Here is a 20,175-nt window from a genome sequence, read left to right as displayed (position 1 = left end):
GTCCATATATATGATATGGTGACGGTAGGTGGAAAGGATAATGCTTTAGAGTCCGGAAACCATTGCGTCTAGAGACGGACGGACAACCCGATTCCAGTATACCCCCCCCCACCCCCCCCACAACTTGTTGCGGGGGGTATAATAAGGGTTGGAATGTCCAGTGTAATGGAGTGCACAGGTGTCGGATTAAACATTTTTCATTTTATTTCTCTTTCCACTGCATTCAGAGAATTGAAACGTACATATGTACATGTCTCTTGAACTACAAAAAGATGTCCAATTTTTGTTTTTTAATTATACATGAACATTAAAACAAGAGGAAAGATCAATCTGGACATTAGACAATTTTAATTTTTCTAAATTACTTCAAATACAAAGGAAACGATGAAAATCAAGTTGGAAACGTTCTTTTAACAGTTGTCTCCCTTGCACTGTTGATTGCAAAGTGAAATGTATATCTCACGGTGCAACAGAAAGGAAATAATGACAGTACAGTATTTCATGGTTAATCATTATACCAGAATACAATATCAACCAAATACACTTATATACAATTGTTCCTAGCTTAAGTAACAAGCATATCTGAATTTTCTCTAAATACATGTAACTTAAACATCTGCATATTCAAATTACAAAAACATGAATTCATGTCAAACAATTATTACTAAAATGTTAAAACAGTAAGACAAAAACTTTAAAAAAGGAAAACAAAATTGGTTGAAAACTTATTCTGTCAGATTCTGTTTCTGCATACATTATTCATGTTCATTGTATTCAGGCATAGAAGAATTTTTCCACAGCTTTGGTAGCAAATTTCTTCATGTAATGATAGATGCAATCATACTCTTTCTGTCTGGTGTCGGCCATGCAGTCTATCAGCACAGAGGCTCCATTCTCTGTCATGATGGACCGCATCACACATCGGAACTCTGTGACGGGCCTTCTCATTGGACCATGAACTTCATAGAAAAGTCTCTCAGAAACCGTCTGCTCTAACTGTAAATTTTCTTTAAAGCCTCTCTCCTTCAGTTCCTTCATTAGATTCTTCCTCTCCACCCAGATCCTGCACATGACTTTAACATCCATGTCAATGTGGTAGTCGGAGCCCTGGTAGTCATACACAATGTAAGAAGGATCGTGTTGCTGATCTTCCTCCTCAATTCTTTGCTCTTCCTCCTTTTTCCTCCTCTCTTCTTCTTCATCTTCTTCATCATAATTGTCAGGGTCCATCACTGCTACCAATTCTGTTCCATCCACCACGGAGGGCAAATTTTGACCCTCTTCGACTGATGACCACTCTCGTTGTGGGTATTCCTCATCATCACCATGCTCTACTGAATCGCCTTCCGCCAAGTTCTGTTTGTTTTTTGTTGTTGCTGACTTATCATCTTTGGTTGACTGGTTATAATCCTGTGATGTGCCTGGATAGTTAGATCCAGATGCTTGACTGGTTCCGGCCTCTTCCTGATTCTCCCAAGCCTCCTCCTGACCCTCCATCTCTGTATGTTCCTGTGCTTCCGATTCTTGTCCTTCTTCCGTCGCCGTTGATGGGCGGAACGGTTCACTTACAGTTCTGTAGATAGAATATTTTCTTGAGGATTTCAGGGAATTTGGGTTGACAGGAAGTGTCATATCTGCCACTTGACAGTCGAACATCAAGACTCTCTCTATCATTCGGTACAGGAACACCATCATCTTCTTACACCAGCAAAGATTCACGTTTCCGGAGGCCTCCAGAGTCTGAAAGTCTGCACGGGAAATTTTCTCCATATTCATATCAATAACAAACTGGTAAGGACCCAGCTGTGACACCGTTTGAGATAGTCTTATTTTTGGGATCTCAAATCCCTCTGGCACCTCCTCACCTAATATGTCCATGAGACTCTTTGACTCGGCATGAGCAACATCAAACCATTGCATTGCTTTGGCCTCAGCTAAACGCATTTCCTTGATGACTTTGACGACCATTTTCTGATTAACATTCTGGGTGATATTATGATCTAGGACAAAAGGATCCTGAAGAATCATTACTCCAACCTACAAAATAGTGTGTTCATAAATTAGATGATAATTGACCAGAGGCCCTGGGGGCTACATCGATCACCTTAGCAGTGGCACTTTCCATTGTTAAATCTCAATTACAGCCTCCTGGAATGTGGTATTGAATCAATATGAATTTTCACCACATATCAACTCTCGCATTATCAATTTGACATATTGTTTCTTATGATTCTTCAGATGAAGTAAAACATTAAACACCTGCCGTGACTCCACCCCCAGGATCATGGTGTAAAAATTCTACAAAACTACACTGCATGAGGATGCTTGCATTTTAACTAAATGTACTGCTTCTTAAGGTAGCTATTATATTAAAGATGTTCATATCATGCACCAAATCACAACGAAATTTGGACTCTAGAACCCCTTATTTGCAAGAAAACACCTTTTTTATCATTCTGGGAAAAATCACAAAAAATTTCCTATAATTTAATTGAGAGCTTGTCTCACTCTTTCGATGGTGAAATCATACTTCATAAGAGGTGTTTTAACGAGTCATTAAATAAAATTTTAGTGTAATGAACTACCTTCAAGGGACATGGACACAATTTTTAATGTTTCTGTAAGATATTTCTAATGGTCAACAAAAATTTGAATGTCAGTTGTCGAGTTACAAGAGAAACACAGAGCTCACAATTCTTTGTCATGTCTACAAAGCTTGTGCCATGTTTTTGTTTACATGGGTTAAATATACTAGTAAAAGATTCGTTTCAAGCTGATTTTTTAATTTACAAGTTAATTCTGAACACAATTAAAAAGTTTCTATTGTTTATCACATCTCATTTTGCTTTAAACATGACATTTTGTATGAAGCAATCTATATGTAAACAAGTGGCCCATGGGAAACATTGCTCACCTGAGTCACCTTGACCCATATTTAAAGATTTTCTCTATATATACACATGGAAAACTTTGATCCCCTATTGTGGCCCAGCCCTTCCTCCAGGGGCCATGATTTTAACAAACTTGAATCTGTACTACATCAGAAAGCTTTCATGTAATGTAAACTTTTCTGGCCCAGTGATTTTTCAGAAGAGTTTTAATGATTCTCCCTATATATTTGTATGTAAAACTTTCCTCCCCTATTGTGGCCCCCATTCTACCCCTGGGGGCCATGATTTTAACAAACTTGATTCTGCACTATGTCAGGAAGTCTTCATGTAAATTTGTACTTTCCTGGCCCAGTGGTTCTTGAGATGAAGATTTTTCCTATATATTTGTTTGCAATACTTTGATCCCCTATTGTGGCTCCACCCTACACCCCTGGGGTCATGACTTTAACAAATATAAATCTGCAATGTGTCAAGAAGCTTTCATGTAAATTTGAACTGTCCTGGCCCAGTGGTTCTTGAGAAGATTTTCAAAGATTTTACCTATATATTCGCATGGAAAACTTTGATCCCCTATTGTGGCCCCAACCTACCACCAAGGATCATGGTTTTAAAAAACTTGAATCTGCACTATGTCAGGAAGCATTCATGTAAATTTCAGCTCTTCAGGCCCAGTGGTTCTTGAGAAGATTTTTAAATGACCCACCCTATATTTGTATTTTTGAGATTATCTCCCTTGAAAGCCCTTCATCCAAGGATGCTTTTTCCAAGTTTGATTGAAATTGCTCCAGTGGTTCTGGCGAAGAAGTCGATAATGTAAAAAATTTACAAACAGACGACAGACAACAGGCGATCAGAAAAGCTCACTTGAGCTTTCAGCTCGGGTGAGCCTACATAAACATGGCACGAGCCTTGCTTACATAACAAAAAATTGGGAGTGCTGTATCACATTTGTAATTCAACAAATTGAGGATTTTCCCATGCGTACAGTATTTACACATGATGGGTTCATCTTGCTAATGCCTGCCATGACACGAGACCTCAATTTTAAAGATCACATCTAAAAAAAAAAAAACCAGACTTTCATTTCTATGCCATATATTTGGTGAAGGACCAATGTTAAACATCTTTGGTTTGAAGTGGCACCGGAATCAGGAATGGAACCTAATCCTCATCATTGCAAGTAGGCTACCACAACATTCCTTCATGTTTGTAATGATAGAGAGACTTGATAATGTTCTTTTCCATGTTCAACAGCAGAATCAACTACCACTGTATAAAATACAAAACCTTTAAGTAGAGTAAACTTTGTGGCAAGGTTTGCAGTAACCTTATTCTTAGACCTAATGAGCAAAACACCTCTAGGTGTCTTTCAGGAGCATAATGCAAACACGTTATATGAAAAATAATGTAAATAATATATTTTTCACAAACATTTACAATTTTTAAAAATAACACATTATTGTTATTTTTTAGATCTTACATGGTCATTGACTTCATCTGAAATCTTCATTGTTTTGTATTTCTCGCCAATATATACCAGGTAGTGCATTCTGGGATGGAAGATGTAGTGCGCAGACTCCAATCGACAATTGTTAATGACAGCATGTAGCAGACGGAGCTTAGTAGAATTTTACTTGTTATCATGAGGTGTTATCTACATTTTTGGGTGAAATTTTTATTGACAAATTAACAATTTTCCCCACTTTTCCGAAGATTTTGGATACTTTTCCTTAATAAAATTAAGCATGGTTTTGAATAAAAGAAACATGTGTTTTTGCTTTGGCGCATAAACGAAAATCTGTGGTGCATAGTCAGAGGAGTTGACAAAAAATGACGTAAACAAATATAACCTGGTCGAGTTATTAAGATTACTGCGCAGTATTTGATGAAGGACAGGAGCAAAGAGAGGTAACTTATTGTGACAAAAAGATACTTGCATGCGTTATTTTTTAAATAACGTGTTTGCATTACCCACGACTGTTTATAGATTAACTACCAATGTGTAAAGTATGTAAGGTCTCAAATTACTGTGTCACAACTCACAATAAAAACATAGTAAAGTTAAAAATTGAAAATCTGTTGTGACCTTGACCTTTGACTCCAAAATTTACTGAAGTGCGTTCGAGACCGCCGTTCTTCGCACGAGTATAAATATCCTTTCGATCCCGAACGCTGAGTACAAAACCCGAGAACGGGTTCGAGGTGCAAGAACTCACACTACCTCTGTAGGTAGTGTGGTCGAAGAACAAAGAACACGTTCGTGCGCACATGTTCTCGTCGTTCGTGACTCTAAGAACGGAGCACGAGAACAACGGGGACGGCGACTTGAACGCACTCCTCGTGTCTTTCTTTCCTGGTCAACTACCTTTGCATAAAATACGAGAGCTTTGTGCTGAAAACTATTTTAAATATCGTGTCACCAGGCAAGTGATGACAGACGGATGGACAATATGATTTCTGAATGGTGTCTGCATTTTTATTGCAGGAACGTAATTAATATTCATAAATTGGATGTCTTCATACTACAAACGCTACAACTCACCTTCAGGGTCTTTTCCAGCACAGCCCGAGACATGGTGAGAGGCTTTCCTGTCCTAACAGACATGGGGTTTCCCAGAAAATCAAAATTACCAAAGTACTGAAAGAATCCATGTAGTAACTCCTCTGAAAAATTAAATAATGAATCTTATATGATTCAATCTATCCATCAATGCCTTACCCAATAAAGAAAACAAACTCTGTTTACAGTTAATGGATAGATTGTGTTCTATTGATTTCATTACGTACAACTTTTATTTCATACCTATGGTCTGGTTGTTGGTAGTGGGGGGCATAAACTGAGCCGATACAAATGAACAATCCCATTGGTCAATAATAGTTCTCTCCCTGCCTACAAAATGAAAACACAACACATGATCCACTTCATACATGTATACCACATGTGCATGTAAATTATCAAGCACTCTCAATCTGCACTTAACACTATCATCTATCAGAAAAACTTGTTCAGTAACAGAGTGTCTAATTCAAGTTTTTATTGTGGTCTTTCACTCTGACCTATGAACCTGCACTAATGTCATTTGAAATTTAGACAGGTTCCATAACTTTTGCTTTTTCATTACCAGTTTTCACTATGAATGGTTTTAAAATCACTGTTTTTTATAATCTAATAAGGCACTCGAACAAGCCTTGTGTATTTACTGAATTTTAAAAAATAATTTAAGAGAATAAAATTTTACTTCAAAATTTCTGCTGCTTCAATGTATTCTATTGCTTGACAAAGGCACTGACCCTCCAACTCAAAAAAACCTGAATTTCCAAACCTATGTACATGTATATGAAATAAGTATCTAATTTGTTCATTTTATGGGGGATATAATAAACTAAAGTTCCTTGTCTTGGAAGTTCTACGGGTGTCAAATGGATGTGCTTCCTACACCAATTATGCAAATTATCCCCCCTTTCCATTATTTCTATTTGCCACCCCAAATAATATTTACAACACTGATATTTGTTCCATAAATAATACAGCTCTGCACTGGCAAAACAGAACATTACACAAACATTTCCCTTCATACAATATCAAAATACTATTTCATTGTTTATCTTTTTGTAATTTGTATAAATCTAAAGCCTGATCATCTAGAAATTTTACATTAATTATTTCTTTATAAAGTTTTCACTAATTGTCTGAAAAACATGGAAGATTTTGAAGAAGCAAGTTCAATACTTAAATCTCAATGGACAAAGTGGAATTCGGTGTTTATAACCTTATTCCACTTGTCAATCTTGCAGCATAAAACAGGGAAGTACTACCCACCACACATTCTGGCCAGTTCCTCCACGGGCGGGAGAATGGGAGGGGTGGTGTTCATCATGTAGTATATAACCAGCATGGTTAGGGCATAGGAAGACAGCCTGTTGGAGGCCTGAGGATTCCCGGCTATGTCCTTAATCTTGGCCCAGTACCTGATGGTGTACACTAGGGGCTTGATCCTAGCATCGTACAAACTAAACGTTTGTAGTAATCGAGTGTTCTGTAGGGCCAGTCTGCAATATGAAAATCAGCTGTTTACTACTCCATACGAGATATCACAAGCAAGGTTCTCGATAGTGTATGAACATGGATATCACTCAGATGATTACTGTGTACAGGGCCTGTGTACACATTCAAAATTTACTGTCAGTCCTGAACTATTACTGTTACATGTATAAAATCAAGTTTTTTTTCAATTAAAGCAATTTTGCAGATCAGTTAAATTAGCAGAAATATTCAGCTTGAAAATTATGTTAGTAGGAAATATTTATGTCTTTAAACAAGTTTTTTTCTCCCTGAAATTTTAACACACAAAAAATTCTCTACAGCATTTTGCTCAAATTAGCAAAACTAAATTTTTTGAAATTCTAGAGGAGGTTTATTGTTCATCGAATGTTATTTGATCTCGGCTTCAACATGGTGGCAGAAAAAATATTCCAATTCTAAACATACATGTTATTTACATACTTGTTGTTGTTTACATATTTATTTTTGTTATTTACAAACTTGTTTTTGTTATTTACATATTTTTTTTGGTTATTTACAAACTTGTTGATATTTACAAACTTGTTGTTATTTACATACTTGTTTTTGTCATTTACATACTTGTTTTTGTCATTTATATACTTGTTTTTGTCATTTATATACTTGTTTTTGTTATTTACATACTTGTTTTTGTCATTTATATACTTGTTTTTGTCCTTTACATACTTGTTATTTATGGAAAGGTCACACTTGATTTGGGAGTTGTAATCAGTGAAGCGTATGATGGGACACCGCTGGCTTGGAATGATGGTGGTATCCTGACACGAGGGAGCATGCTCAGTCATGATACGCTGAATCAACTTCAGTTTGTCCATATTCCTCATTCCATTCACCTCCTGCTGGGACAATGGACCTTTAGTCCTGTCCTTCTTCTTCAGAGAGTACAGATCCTTTGTGTATGGTAACATGACAGACTGTAAAGACACAGCAAGAAATTACATAGTTAGCATGTTACTAAAAATAGACACAGCAAGAAATTACATAGTTAGCATGTTACTGAAAATAGACAAAGCAAGAAATTACATAGTTAGCATGTTACTAAAAATAGACACAGCAAGAAATTACATAGTTAGCATGTTACTAAAAATAGACACAGCAAGAAATTACATTGTTAGCATGTTACTAAAAATAGACACAGCAAGAAATTACATAGTTAGCATGTTACTAAAAATAGACACAGCATGAATTTACATAGTTAGCATGTTACTAAAAATAGACACAGCAAGAAATTACATTGTTAGCATGTTACTCACATCATTCAAGTTTAACTATAAATAGACACACATATTGTGGCTTGTCCCTTCAAACAAGTGAGGTAGTCCAATGGCAGAAAGGGGTCTGGGGACCACTTATGGTCCCCAGAGGATCAGGAACAGAACCCTAGTATGAAGTAGAGGGTGATCAAACCTTTCCTTTGACAAAAATTCAATTTAAGGATTTTTATATGCAATATCAAATATTAATCTTTTTAAAATCTTAATTCTACTGACTTCATTCACTCGATTTTCTTGACATCTCAGATGTATTTGATAAAACACACTAATTTGTTTTCTTCCATTTCTTTTAATCAAACTAGAAAGCATTGAAAAATTCAACGTCAGGTCAACTTTCAATTTTACTTTAAAGAATACAATCAAAATACAAAGTTCAAATTCAAAAGCTGTTAGCATTGTTTGATTAAGATTAGACATTTGGGGGTAAAATTAAGAAGAAATTTTTTTTTTCTTGTTAAGTACTTCAAAATCTTTAAAGTGTACTACATTGTCATTATGGCTGACTTCCTTTTAAAATATGAATGAAAATATAAATTTCAGCAATATTTCTCTATTCCTTAGAGATTCAGTTGACTAGCAGAGTAGCTCAGTAGGTTAGCATGTTAACTGCTGAACAGTAGATCATGAGTTTGAATACAGCAGGGGGTTTAAATCTTTTGTTGTAGATTACTTTCTACTAAAACTGCATCTTTAGACAAACATTTAAAGATTTTAATTTCAAAATATTGTTGTACATATCCTCCACTTTTCATCCACATCAAATATCTCTGATGTAGCATTCCTCAAGAAAAACAAGTGAAGTTTTAGCACGTGTTTGCGAAACAAAACGGTGGACGCCAATATGTACATGTATGTTGTGATTTGTATTTTTAACATTTTATACAGTTCAATTACACTGAATATAGATAAAGTGACTGTGTTAACATTCTACATCTTTATTAACAGAATCAACAGGATAACCAGTATATCCACCGTGCACTTACTATTTTCATCATGTCTGCATGCCAATTCAAACCCCTACTTACCCCACACCAACAGGGTAGTCCTAAACTACATGCCAATTCAAACCCTACTCAACTCACATCAACAGGGTATTCCTCAACTACATGCCAATTCAAACTCTACTCAAACCACATCAACAGGGTATTCCTAAACTACATGCCAATTCAAACCCTACTCAAACCACATCAACAGGGTATTCCTCAACTACATGCCAATTCAAACCTTACTCAAACCACATCAACAGGGTATTCCTCAACTACATGCCAATTCAAACCCTTACTCAACCCACATCAACAGGGTATTCCTCAACTACATGCCAATTCAAGCCTGTATTTACCCCACATCAACAGGGTATTTATTCCTCAACTACATGCCAATTCAAACCCCTACTCAAACCACATCAACAGGGTATTCCTCAACTACATGCCAATTCAAACCCCTACTCACCCCACATCAACGGGGTATTCCTCAACTACATGCCAATTCAAACCCCTACTTACCCCACACCAACAGGGTATTCCTAAACTACATGCCAATTCAAACCCTACTCAAACCACATCAACAGGGTATTCCTAAACTACATGCCAATTCAAACCCTACTCAAACCACATCAACAGGGTATTCCTCAACTACATGCCAATTCAAACTCCTACTCGCCCAATATCGAAAGGAAATTCCTCAACTACATGCCAATTCAAGCCCCTATTTACCCCACATCAACAGGATATTTATTCCTCAACTACATGCCAATTCAAACCCCTACTCAAACCACATCAACAGGGTATTCCTCAACTACATGCCAATTCAAACTCCTACTCGCCCAATATCGAAAGGAAATTCCTCAACTACATGCCAATTCAAGCCCCTATTTACCCCACATCAACAGGATATTTATTCCTCAACTACATGCCAATTCAAACCCCTACTCAAACCACATCAACAGGGTATTCCTCAACTACATACCAATTCAAACCCTACTCAAACCACATCAACAGGGTATTCCTCAACTACATGCCAATTCAAACTCCTACTCGCCCAATATCGAAAGGAAATTCCTCAACTACATGCCAATTCAAGCCCCTACTTACCCCACATCAACAGGGTATTCCTCAACTACATGCCAATTCAAACCCCTACTCAACCCACATCAACAGGGTATTCCTCAACTACATGCCAATTCAAACCCTTACTCAACCCACATCAACAGGGTATTCCTCAACTACATGCCAATTCAAACCCCTACTCAAACCACATCAACAGGGTATTCCTCAACTACATACCAATTCAAACCCTACTCAAACCACATAAACAGGGTATTCCTCAACTACATGCCAATTCAAACTCCTACTCGCCCAATATCGAAAGGAAATTCCTCAACTACATGCCAATTCAAGCCCCTATTTACCCCACATCAACAGGATATTTATTCTTCAACTACATGCCAATTCAAACCCCTACTCAAACCACATCAACAGGGTATTCCTCAACTACATACCAATTCAAACCCTACTCAAACCACATAAACAGGGTATTCCTCAACTACATGCCAATTCAAACTCCTACTCGCCCAATATCGAAAGGAAATTCCTCAACTACATGCCAATTCAAGCCCCTACTTACCCCACATCAACAGGGTATTCCTCAACTACATGCCAATTCAAACCCCTACTCAACCCACATCAACAGGGTATTCCTCAACTACATGCCAATTCAAACCCTTACTCAACCCACATCAACGGGGTATTCCTCAACTACATGCCAATTCAAATTCCTACTCAGGGCTATTCCAACAAAAAACGTAAGGGGGGGGGGACAGCAGCCAATATTTTTTTGGATGGGTGGGGGTGATTTGGGAAAATATATTTGTATGGGTGGTTGTCTTCCAGGTTAAATAAAAAAACATGGGTGCCTGTGAATTATGATAAAAATGAAAACATATCACGTTATGTTTCTTCTATTACAAAAGAAGAAGAAAAGCAGAGCCATTCTACATTAACTTAAGTACAGGAAAAAGATTAATAAATGAGCAGATAACTCAATGTTACCGTAAACCTTTCCCCTCCAAGGCGTTACCCAACCTATTGTACCTGTCCTAACGACCACCTGTCTAACGCAACCAACGATCATGAGTTTTACAACCTTTTCGTGTAATTTCACCTTTATGAAATGACTGTACATTTTTTCGATTACAATGCAATTCCTACTTTCGATTTCAGTCGAGCATGACTATTCTGGGAATTATCGCCCCTAACACTTTCGTTTTAAAATGCACAGGTAATAGCTCGGTGGTGATCTTCTTTAATCGGCACTCTGAATCAATTATTATACCAAAGCTATCAATTGGTTAACGTGTAATTAACATGCAGCGTCGTGTGAGGTTAATTACCAAAACCCGAGTTGTTGTTTATTTAACAAAATCAAGGATCAGGGAATCACGACCGTTGTTTCCGAAGGTGTGAATTTCGACAGACTTTGAGATGTTCGGGGTAATTTGGATATGAAATCTCCCACCTGGTATACCATTACGTTTAACAGAGTGGAAAATTTGCCTGATTGCGATATAAATCAGGTAAATATTATGCTTGGGACTGAAATTTCAGATGAAATATTCTCAAGTTTCCTGTACGAGAGATTGTAGGGGGAAAAGTCAAAGGATAAAAGTCACAAACTATATGCATACACTTTGTAATTTAGGGAAATATCTATGTCTTGCACTTAAGTTGCGAGAAAACCTAACTCGTTGAAAAGTTCTTCTCCGTTGCTTGCTTGAATTTGTACAATGCCATTTTATGTATACATATTGTAACTGATGTAATAAGACACTTGTCTTTTAAAAGCAATAAAGAGAGTAACAATATATGTGAATTTAAATTTAAAGTGGAATAATATATTCATAATTTAATTAGTTTTATATCATTAAAAAAAAAAACTTCTTGTTATTTCAACAATTAACAAGCACCCAGATCATGACATGAATAAAAAGGACATGCACATCTAGTCCAGAAATGATATGACAATATCCCACATCATTAGTGTAGTGAAACTGTTCGTTTATAATAAGCAAACAGGGCTTAGGTTTCTGCAACTCGCATGTTTCCAGAGTATACAAAATTAATTGCATTTTTTCTTTCATTTTATATGCTGAGATCATCCTTTTTACTCCCTACCAAAATTGCATTGGAAACCAAAATATGTAATTTTTCTGCAATGATTGCTATCTTCATCTCCCGATGAAACAACAAAGAAAGACATTTTATTGTTTATATTTTTTGCATTTTTAAAAATATAAACTAGAATTACATTGGAAGTTCTAAAATATCATATGGTTGATCCATTTGTTACGTTAAATGAAAGTATTGAATTGTATGGGTGGTGGTGGCAGGGGAGAATCTAATTGTATGGATGGTGGTAGCACAGGAAAATCTAATTGTATGGGTGGCTGTCTTAAAAATAAAGTGCCTTCCCTCCCCCCCCATATTTTTATTGCTGGAACAGCCCTCACCCAATATTGATAGGGAATTCCTCAACTACATGTACATGCCAATTCAAACTCCTACTCACCCAGTATCGAAAGGAAATTCCTCAACTACATGCCAATTCAAAACCCTACTTACCCCAGTTCGACAGGGAATTCCTAGTTTGCTCAGATCAATGAAGATGTCCATATCGCAGCCTTTGATCCCGAAGCCGTTAACTGAGGACCCAAACTGATTCACGGTCATCCCTACAGGACAGAGAAATAAAATGATGCTTAACTTGTCAATTTGTGTTTACAAATGGTGCAGACCCTTTCTAAAAGCAACAAAAGATGAAAATCAAAATTCATCTACAAGGAAATAATTTTTTTTTTTTAGTTTTCATAAAAGGAATTAATCTTTATTTATCTTTAAACTGTTCATATATTTCATTAACCACATTAACTTATACTCTTTTCCATTATCTTAAATTACATGCATATTGTTAGTAAGTTAAATATATTACAAGTGACTCTCGATAATTTGAAGTCCACGGGATCATCAAAAAACTTCTAGAGATCAAGAGAGTGTTTAAAAGTTGGCTAAAACTAGAAATCAGAAATTCGATGAATAAATGACATTTCATATTCACCAAATGCTCGGTGTAACTGCTCGGTTCTTGTGTAAGAAGGTGTTGAGAAATACTTGACACACTGACACTGTGACAAAATCTGATTCAATTTGTATTTCACGATAGCTGAAATTCACAATTCCTTCTAATTATTTTCTCGAAATTATCTCCTTACTTTAAGTCTCCAATTCATAGTCTCAAAATCAACAACCATACATCATACATTATTCAGCAATAAAATCAATCATCATACTTGACTAAATACCTACAGTGACCAGGTTCCATAATGCAAGATATCTAAATTTCCAAGTAAGGTCCACACCTAATTAATGACCTGCTTCATTGAAAGCTCGTATACATAACAGATACTTAGAGATAAATATCACAAGATTAAGATTTTACTTTGAGCGATCAAGAACGTCCAAGACATTAAAAATTCTTGAGACCATAGAGTAAATGTTCTCTAGTTACAAGAAAAAAAATCGGGACTGGGAATTCACTTCAAGAGATCAAAGTTTGAGACTTCGAGAGTCACTTGTATTTGTTTAAACTTGATATCGTTGCACGTTTATATATCATTCAACAAATCAACATATTTCAAGTGTGATAACAATGTACCAAATTTTCACTTGATTCGCAGAGCAAAAGACAAAGCCATGCATGTAACAACTTTGAAAAATAAATTCTTCTTGTGACCATGATGAGTAACAAACCTGGGAAGAAGGGAGTGAGAGCATCCTCGAGAGTTTTACATATTGTATATCGGTACTGGAATTCTACCGCTGTCACCTGTGTTAGCTCAACTAACAGCATCATCTGGGTTTGAATCTGATAGAGAGCAATAGTTAGGACATATAATACTCAGGAGAAGGCACTTGATCAACCCGAGTGAAGACTGTGCAGAGGATTTTTTTCTACAATCTTTATATACAGTCAAACCTTGTTATCTTAAACTCGACGGGACCAAGAAAAAACTTTGAAAATATCTGAGGATTCGAGGATAAAATACTTAAATATTAAGTGGTTGAGACTTCCGAATCACTTTGACATATCCATGGGATTCCAGATATCTGTGTTCGAGATACCAAAGTTTTACTGTATTTTATTAAGAAAATTGCTGCACATACAAAAATGTGACAAATGTTTAAGTCAACACACATGGATGATCAAGTGGGTGGCTGGTAGATTACATAATACAGGATAGCTGCTCAAAATCCTTGGATGTTAACTGTTTGGTATTCACATTTAACACGTCAATTTAAAAATACAAAAATCTACATTTTTAAAATATTTGTAAAACACATACACATATGTGTACTGTAAGTATACCAAAGTGTTCTAAATTTGTTGTACACGTAAGTCAACACCCAAAGAGGTTCAAGCCAAGAATTTATATCAATAAAAAAAAATTATTTACATAGCGTGTAAAATTAACATTGCCAAGAAATTGACGTGACAAATTTGATCATGACTCAGTTCTAATAACGACTTGACAAATTTGATCACGATCAAATGCTCATAATGACTTGACCAAATTGAAGCTACTTTGTGACTGATAAGTAGACTATCAGCAATGGTACTCACTCCTACACACTGGTGTTCAGTCAGATAGGACTGATACTCCTGTAATTGTATAGGCACGATTTCCTGGCCCTCGGAGTCCTTAGCTCGGCCTATCTTAGAAGGGTGAGGGCCTTTCCCCTTCCTGCCTTGGGGTTTCCGAGTTGTGTAGCTCTCGTACGGTCCCATCTGTATATTCTTTGCAGCAAGCTTTTCGTGAAGGGTGTTGTACTTCTGCCAAGGCATTTCTTTGTTGTTCTCTTGACGCTGCCATGGAAAATACGGTTCTGTTCGCATTTCCTTAAAAGAGCGTGGCTTGATCTCTATGCGTTGGCTGTTAATGACATGTTGTCCATAACTAGCAACCGTTTTTGCTGTATCAGGTGACATGAATTCGACAATTGCAAATGCCGGAATTTTCTATCAAAAAGAACAAAATCAATTACTTTAAAACTTTTGAAGGTAACTACATTCTGAAGGTAAGATAGTTACATTCAGAAGGTAAGTTAACTACATTCTGAAGGTAAAATAACTACATTCTGAAGGTAAGATAACTACATTCTGAAGGTAAAATAACTACATTCTGAAGGTAAGATAACTACATTCTGAAGGTAACATAACTACATTCAGATGGTAAGATAACTACATTCTGAAGGTAAGATAACTACATTCAGATGGTAAGATAACTACATTCTGAAGGTAAGATAACTACATTCAGATGGTAAAATAACTACATTCTGAAGGTAAGATAACTACATTCTGAAGGTAAAATAACTACATTCAGAAAGTAAGATAACTACATTCTGAAGGCAAGATAACTACATTTAGAAGGCAAGATAACTACATTCTGAAGGTAAGATAACTACATTCTGAAGGTAAGATACCTACATTCAGAAAGTAAGATAACTACATTCTGAAGGTAACATAACTACATTCATGCATGACTTGTTACTCTGAGATTCTGAAAGCTTTTTGTGAGTTTTATGAGAACTCAACATGATCTGTTTGAGCACACAATTTGCACACTGGACTCCCGTTTCAATGTAATGGAAGGGACCCGGGGAAAGAATTGTTTTATCATCTGTCATTCATTGTATATGTAATAATTAATGATCAGAAGAACAGCTAATTCCATACTGAAAAGGGAAATGCACATTGTCACATGAGAAAATGAAATGCTCTGAACTTTGGTCATGATTTACATCAATCTCAAAAATAAAAGAGTTTGTGCAATGATCACATCTTTCTTTTTTTTTCAAATTAAGAAAGCTAAATGAAGGACCCTGTATTTAGGGACTGATATCTAAAGAAATGCATTATCATTCTGCATTGTAAAATTTGTCTGTTTCTTTTAGCAAAACAATTTCTAAAACTATGATAAAGTGGAAATTTTTCAGAAACATGTATACCCCCCGTAGTGCAAAATTGAAAAGGATTATACACATGCATCATTTAATTGATAGTTGTGCCAAAACAATTCAAGATATTGAGAGGACAATATCTTCCCATGTCAAGCATGGATTGACCCTTGACCAGGTGACCTAAAAATCAATAGGGGCATCTACTCCTTTGGATGTATTTGTGTACCAAGTTTGATGTTCGTCAAGCAAAGGGTTCTCAAGATATTGAGCGGATAGTATCTTCCTATATCCAGCATGGATTGACCATGTGACCTCAAAATCATTAGCGGTCATGTACTTCTTACAATGTACCAGCGTGTCAAGTTTGACGTCTGTTAAATAAAGGGTTCTCAAGATATTGAGCAAACATGTGGTCTACCAGCTGACATACCGACAGGTGCAGAGCAATATGTCCCTCTTTGAAAAGAATAATCAGTTAACATTGCTTCTAATAGTTTCAAAGAATCATTACTGTTTTCATAGATTTCTTCTCGTCATATACAAGTTTTGACACTGGTCCAAACATGGAGAAGTATGCCAGCAATTCATGTTCCTGTGTGGAGGGGGGAAATCCCCTGACATACACACTGCGCATTGCTTCATCTCTCCTCGACTGGTAGCGTCTCAGCTGGATCTGGTGACGTTTACCACTGATGTGGTAGTCATACAGGTCAGCTGTAAAATACAAAATTCATTTATCAGAACCTTAAATTCTACATTTTATGAGTATACTTACAGTGTACATGTACTACTGAAGTGTATCCCAGAGTTTCCAAAATCTACCAGTCTGAAATGTTTTACCACCAAAATTGTATTTTGTTACAATAATTACTCGCGGATGTGGATTGTGTTTTAGACTCAACATCCATGGTACTAGAAACAGCATTGTCACTTCTACTCGTTTCCATTCTGTGCTTTCAATGTTTTGTCATTGACAATGTTGATCCTGTGGCGTATTAAATGTGTCCGACATATCTTACATACTGTCATTGTTTTTGCACAATGCCATCATTTAACCATTGATCTGACAATATACAGCCACATTTGAGGATTTTGATGCCATTTTGTTGAAAAAGATTTCTAATAATGATTCTATCATAAAAATCGGACCCGAACCGAAATACGGAAAATTGGAACCAAACATGACCCGAACAACACAACCTGTGGTTTTCAGTTATTTCGGTACCCGTTGCAGCCCTTGTTTTCATTCATAACTTAAAGTTATATAACTCTATTTTTAAACTAACACGGTTCAATACGAAACCAATCACTGAAGAGTTTATATCGGGAAAACTCACAACATATTTTTCGTATAAAGAAAACTTTACTATGGAAAGTTATATATTTTTAGAATCCCTAGAATTAAGAAAAACTCTATGTAGATTTCGAATTAGTGCACATGACCTTCGAATTGAAAGAGGAAGATACGAATTTACAAAAACCAATTCTGGCCAGAAGATTTCTTTAGAAAGAAACAAAAGAATATGTGAATTATGTAACCTTAATTGTGTAGAAGATGAATTTCATTTCCTTACTGATTGTCCATTCTATGTTGAAGAGAGAAATATGTTTTTAAATGGTATATACAAGCTCAACAAAAATTTTATTTATCTAACAAATAAGGACAAATTTACTTGGTTGATGATTAATGAAGACAAACCAGTAATTGTCAAATTGAGTGAATATTTAGTGCAAACTTTCAGAAAAAGAAGTGATGCTTTAAAACTGCAAAAATCATTATAATTTATTATTCCTATGTTGGTATAATACTGATACTGTCCATTTACTTGTGTATATACATGATTAGCAATTCATATATGTATGTACTTGTTTCCCCAACATGCTGCATCCACATGCAGTTTGCAGTCTATGTAACCTGTAGTTAATGTTGTAAACTTTCTTTTTTGAATTTCCTTCTTTATAAACTGTCTTACTGTTATGCCCTCTGGGCCCAAAATTGGAATAAACTTATCTTATCTATTCCATAGTGATATTTGGAACTTTCGTTTGGCGTTAAGAGTCAAATTCATGATGTTACAATAAAAGTGCATGACAGAATACGCAAGATCGTAAATATCGAGTCAGCGGAACTCTCTTGTAAAGAAGTCCGGAAAAGTGTGTCGATCTTGGGCATTTTTTTGTTTATTCAAACATGGCATCGGAAGACGATTCAACCCGTGTTTTCCACAATTAAAAGCATTTTTAAATGAAAGGTGTGTAAAAACGTCTGGATACAAGATAAATGAACTGAATTTAGCTCGTGAAGATATATGTTTTGACTTAAGCTCTTCTCAGCTTTGGGAATTTCCTGGCTGACAGCAGTGGGAAAAAATCCACCACATTTCCATTAAAATATATCAGTTGTGGATATTTCTGCGCATTTTGTTTCTTTCTTGAATCATTACTACAGTCTACTGCAATGCAATGATAGTGCACCATTGTTAAAATCAGTTGAATCGATCACGACAAAAGTTGCAGAACTGGTATTATTTACCAACATGCCAAAATTCTCACATATTCTGGGTCTCGCGAGACTTTGAAAGGGGAATGTAAAATTTAAAACCAAGACGGAAAAAGTAGTTGCGATCTTGCGTATTCTCTTCCATGGTAGCAGCTCTGATTTTTTACCATTTTATGAAAAATCAATGTTGATTATTAGATCATGTAAATATTGGTCAGTTTTATGTTTCATAATTTGAAGAAAAATTATCATGATTATGTTTGCGTGAGTAAGCAACATCAAATAATTCTTGTCTTTAAAAGTACAAATTTTGGTTTTCCAATGGGGGTATCTACTTTCATTTTTGTGTTATATGTTGTTGACTAGTGTTGAAAAATCGGGAAAATTTCACAATCAAAAGAACTGTTTCGATCAATGATCGATATAATCGGTATTTACATTTAGTTAATAATATTTATTATTTTTGGGGTTATTTCTATTTAGTTTTATGGATGTGTGCAGTATACACACTAGCTGGTGTCACTGAATTCCCACTTTTCAATGTGGAGTCCACTCCGACTCTCCCTCGCACATGTCTCGTTATAAAAGCAGGATTAACAGTCAGATGAATCTCGAATTAGATATTGATTAGTGTACAAGGGACAAGCGATTATGAAAAATAGAATCGATAATCGGAATTGAAGAGCCAAAAACGATCGACAATCGATTGTCGGTGACAATCGTTTCATCACTAATGTTGACTTTGTAAATATATTAAACTTATTATTATTATTATACACCTTTAATTTAAAGGTGTATAATAATAGCAAAATTTTACATTTATTGGTGCATACGAATAGGAGAAAAATGGCTACATTTATTCCATAACTAATACTTTTGTAAACAAATGAAAGGGGGTGGGGGTATTGGTATGTTCACAGACTGCAGACACAGGTCAGTATTCAGGGATTCTTATTATTTTTTTTTTTAACATTCTCTCGCCATTTTCATCATGTTTCGTAGGCAATATATAAAGGGCATTTTGATCGTAATTAGACACATGCAGTACGATAGAAAGCAAAAAATTCAGTTAAATGATCAACTTCTAGTTAACCAAGGCGCCATTCCCGTAATAACCCCCGTTATTATGCACCGGTCGACGGTCTATATCAGTGTATGGATTTCCTTTCCTGCATATTTATCATAAATATGTCTTTACCTGACGATATTTCACACTGACAGAGATCGCAAATTACAAACATATTGTAAAGCGAGCGAATATCGGTAATCAGAGCAGGAAGAAGGATGCTGTGCACAACAAACGGGACAATTCTTCCTACAGCACACGAGCCATGTTGGATTTTGATTTACTCTGGAAGAAAATAAAATATTGAAAATTCCAGAGCATAAATATCTAATTCAGTATAACATCGTTAAACAT

At 35.9% G+C, this 20,175-nt stretch overlaps 1 protein-coding gene across 1 annotated transcript; it reads right to left on the bottom strand.

Moving 5' to 3' along the window:
* Positions 1-275: 275 nt before the first annotated feature.
* Positions 276-20,122, bottom strand: LOC125646274 (speckle targeted PIP5K1A-regulated poly(A) polymerase-like). The gene is made up of 10 exons (XM_048872494.2): positions 19,954-20,122; positions 16,767-16,969; positions 14,919-15,314; positions 14,048-14,162; positions 12,863-12,972; positions 7,639-7,886; positions 6,712-6,941; positions 5,695-5,781; positions 5,434-5,555; positions 276-2,037 (listed from the first exon to the last, which is right to left on the bottom strand). The coding sequence occupies exons 1-10, from the start codon at positions 19,994-19,996 to the stop codon at positions 775-777; spliced, it is 2,817 nt and encodes a 938-aa protein (XP_048728451.2). The 5' UTR covers positions 19,997-20,122; the 3' UTR covers positions 276-774.
* Positions 20,123-20,175: the final 53 nt, after the last annotated feature.

Source organism: Ostrea edulis, chromosome 6 (assembly GCF_947568905.1).
Source record: "Ostrea edulis chromosome 6, xbOstEdul1.1, whole genome shotgun sequence".
NCBI lineage: Eukaryota > Metazoa > Mollusca > Bivalvia > Ostreida > Ostreidae > Ostrea > Ostrea edulis.
Note: the sequence above shows the minus strand (reverse complement) of the source record. Positions and strands in the feature narration are given on the sequence as shown.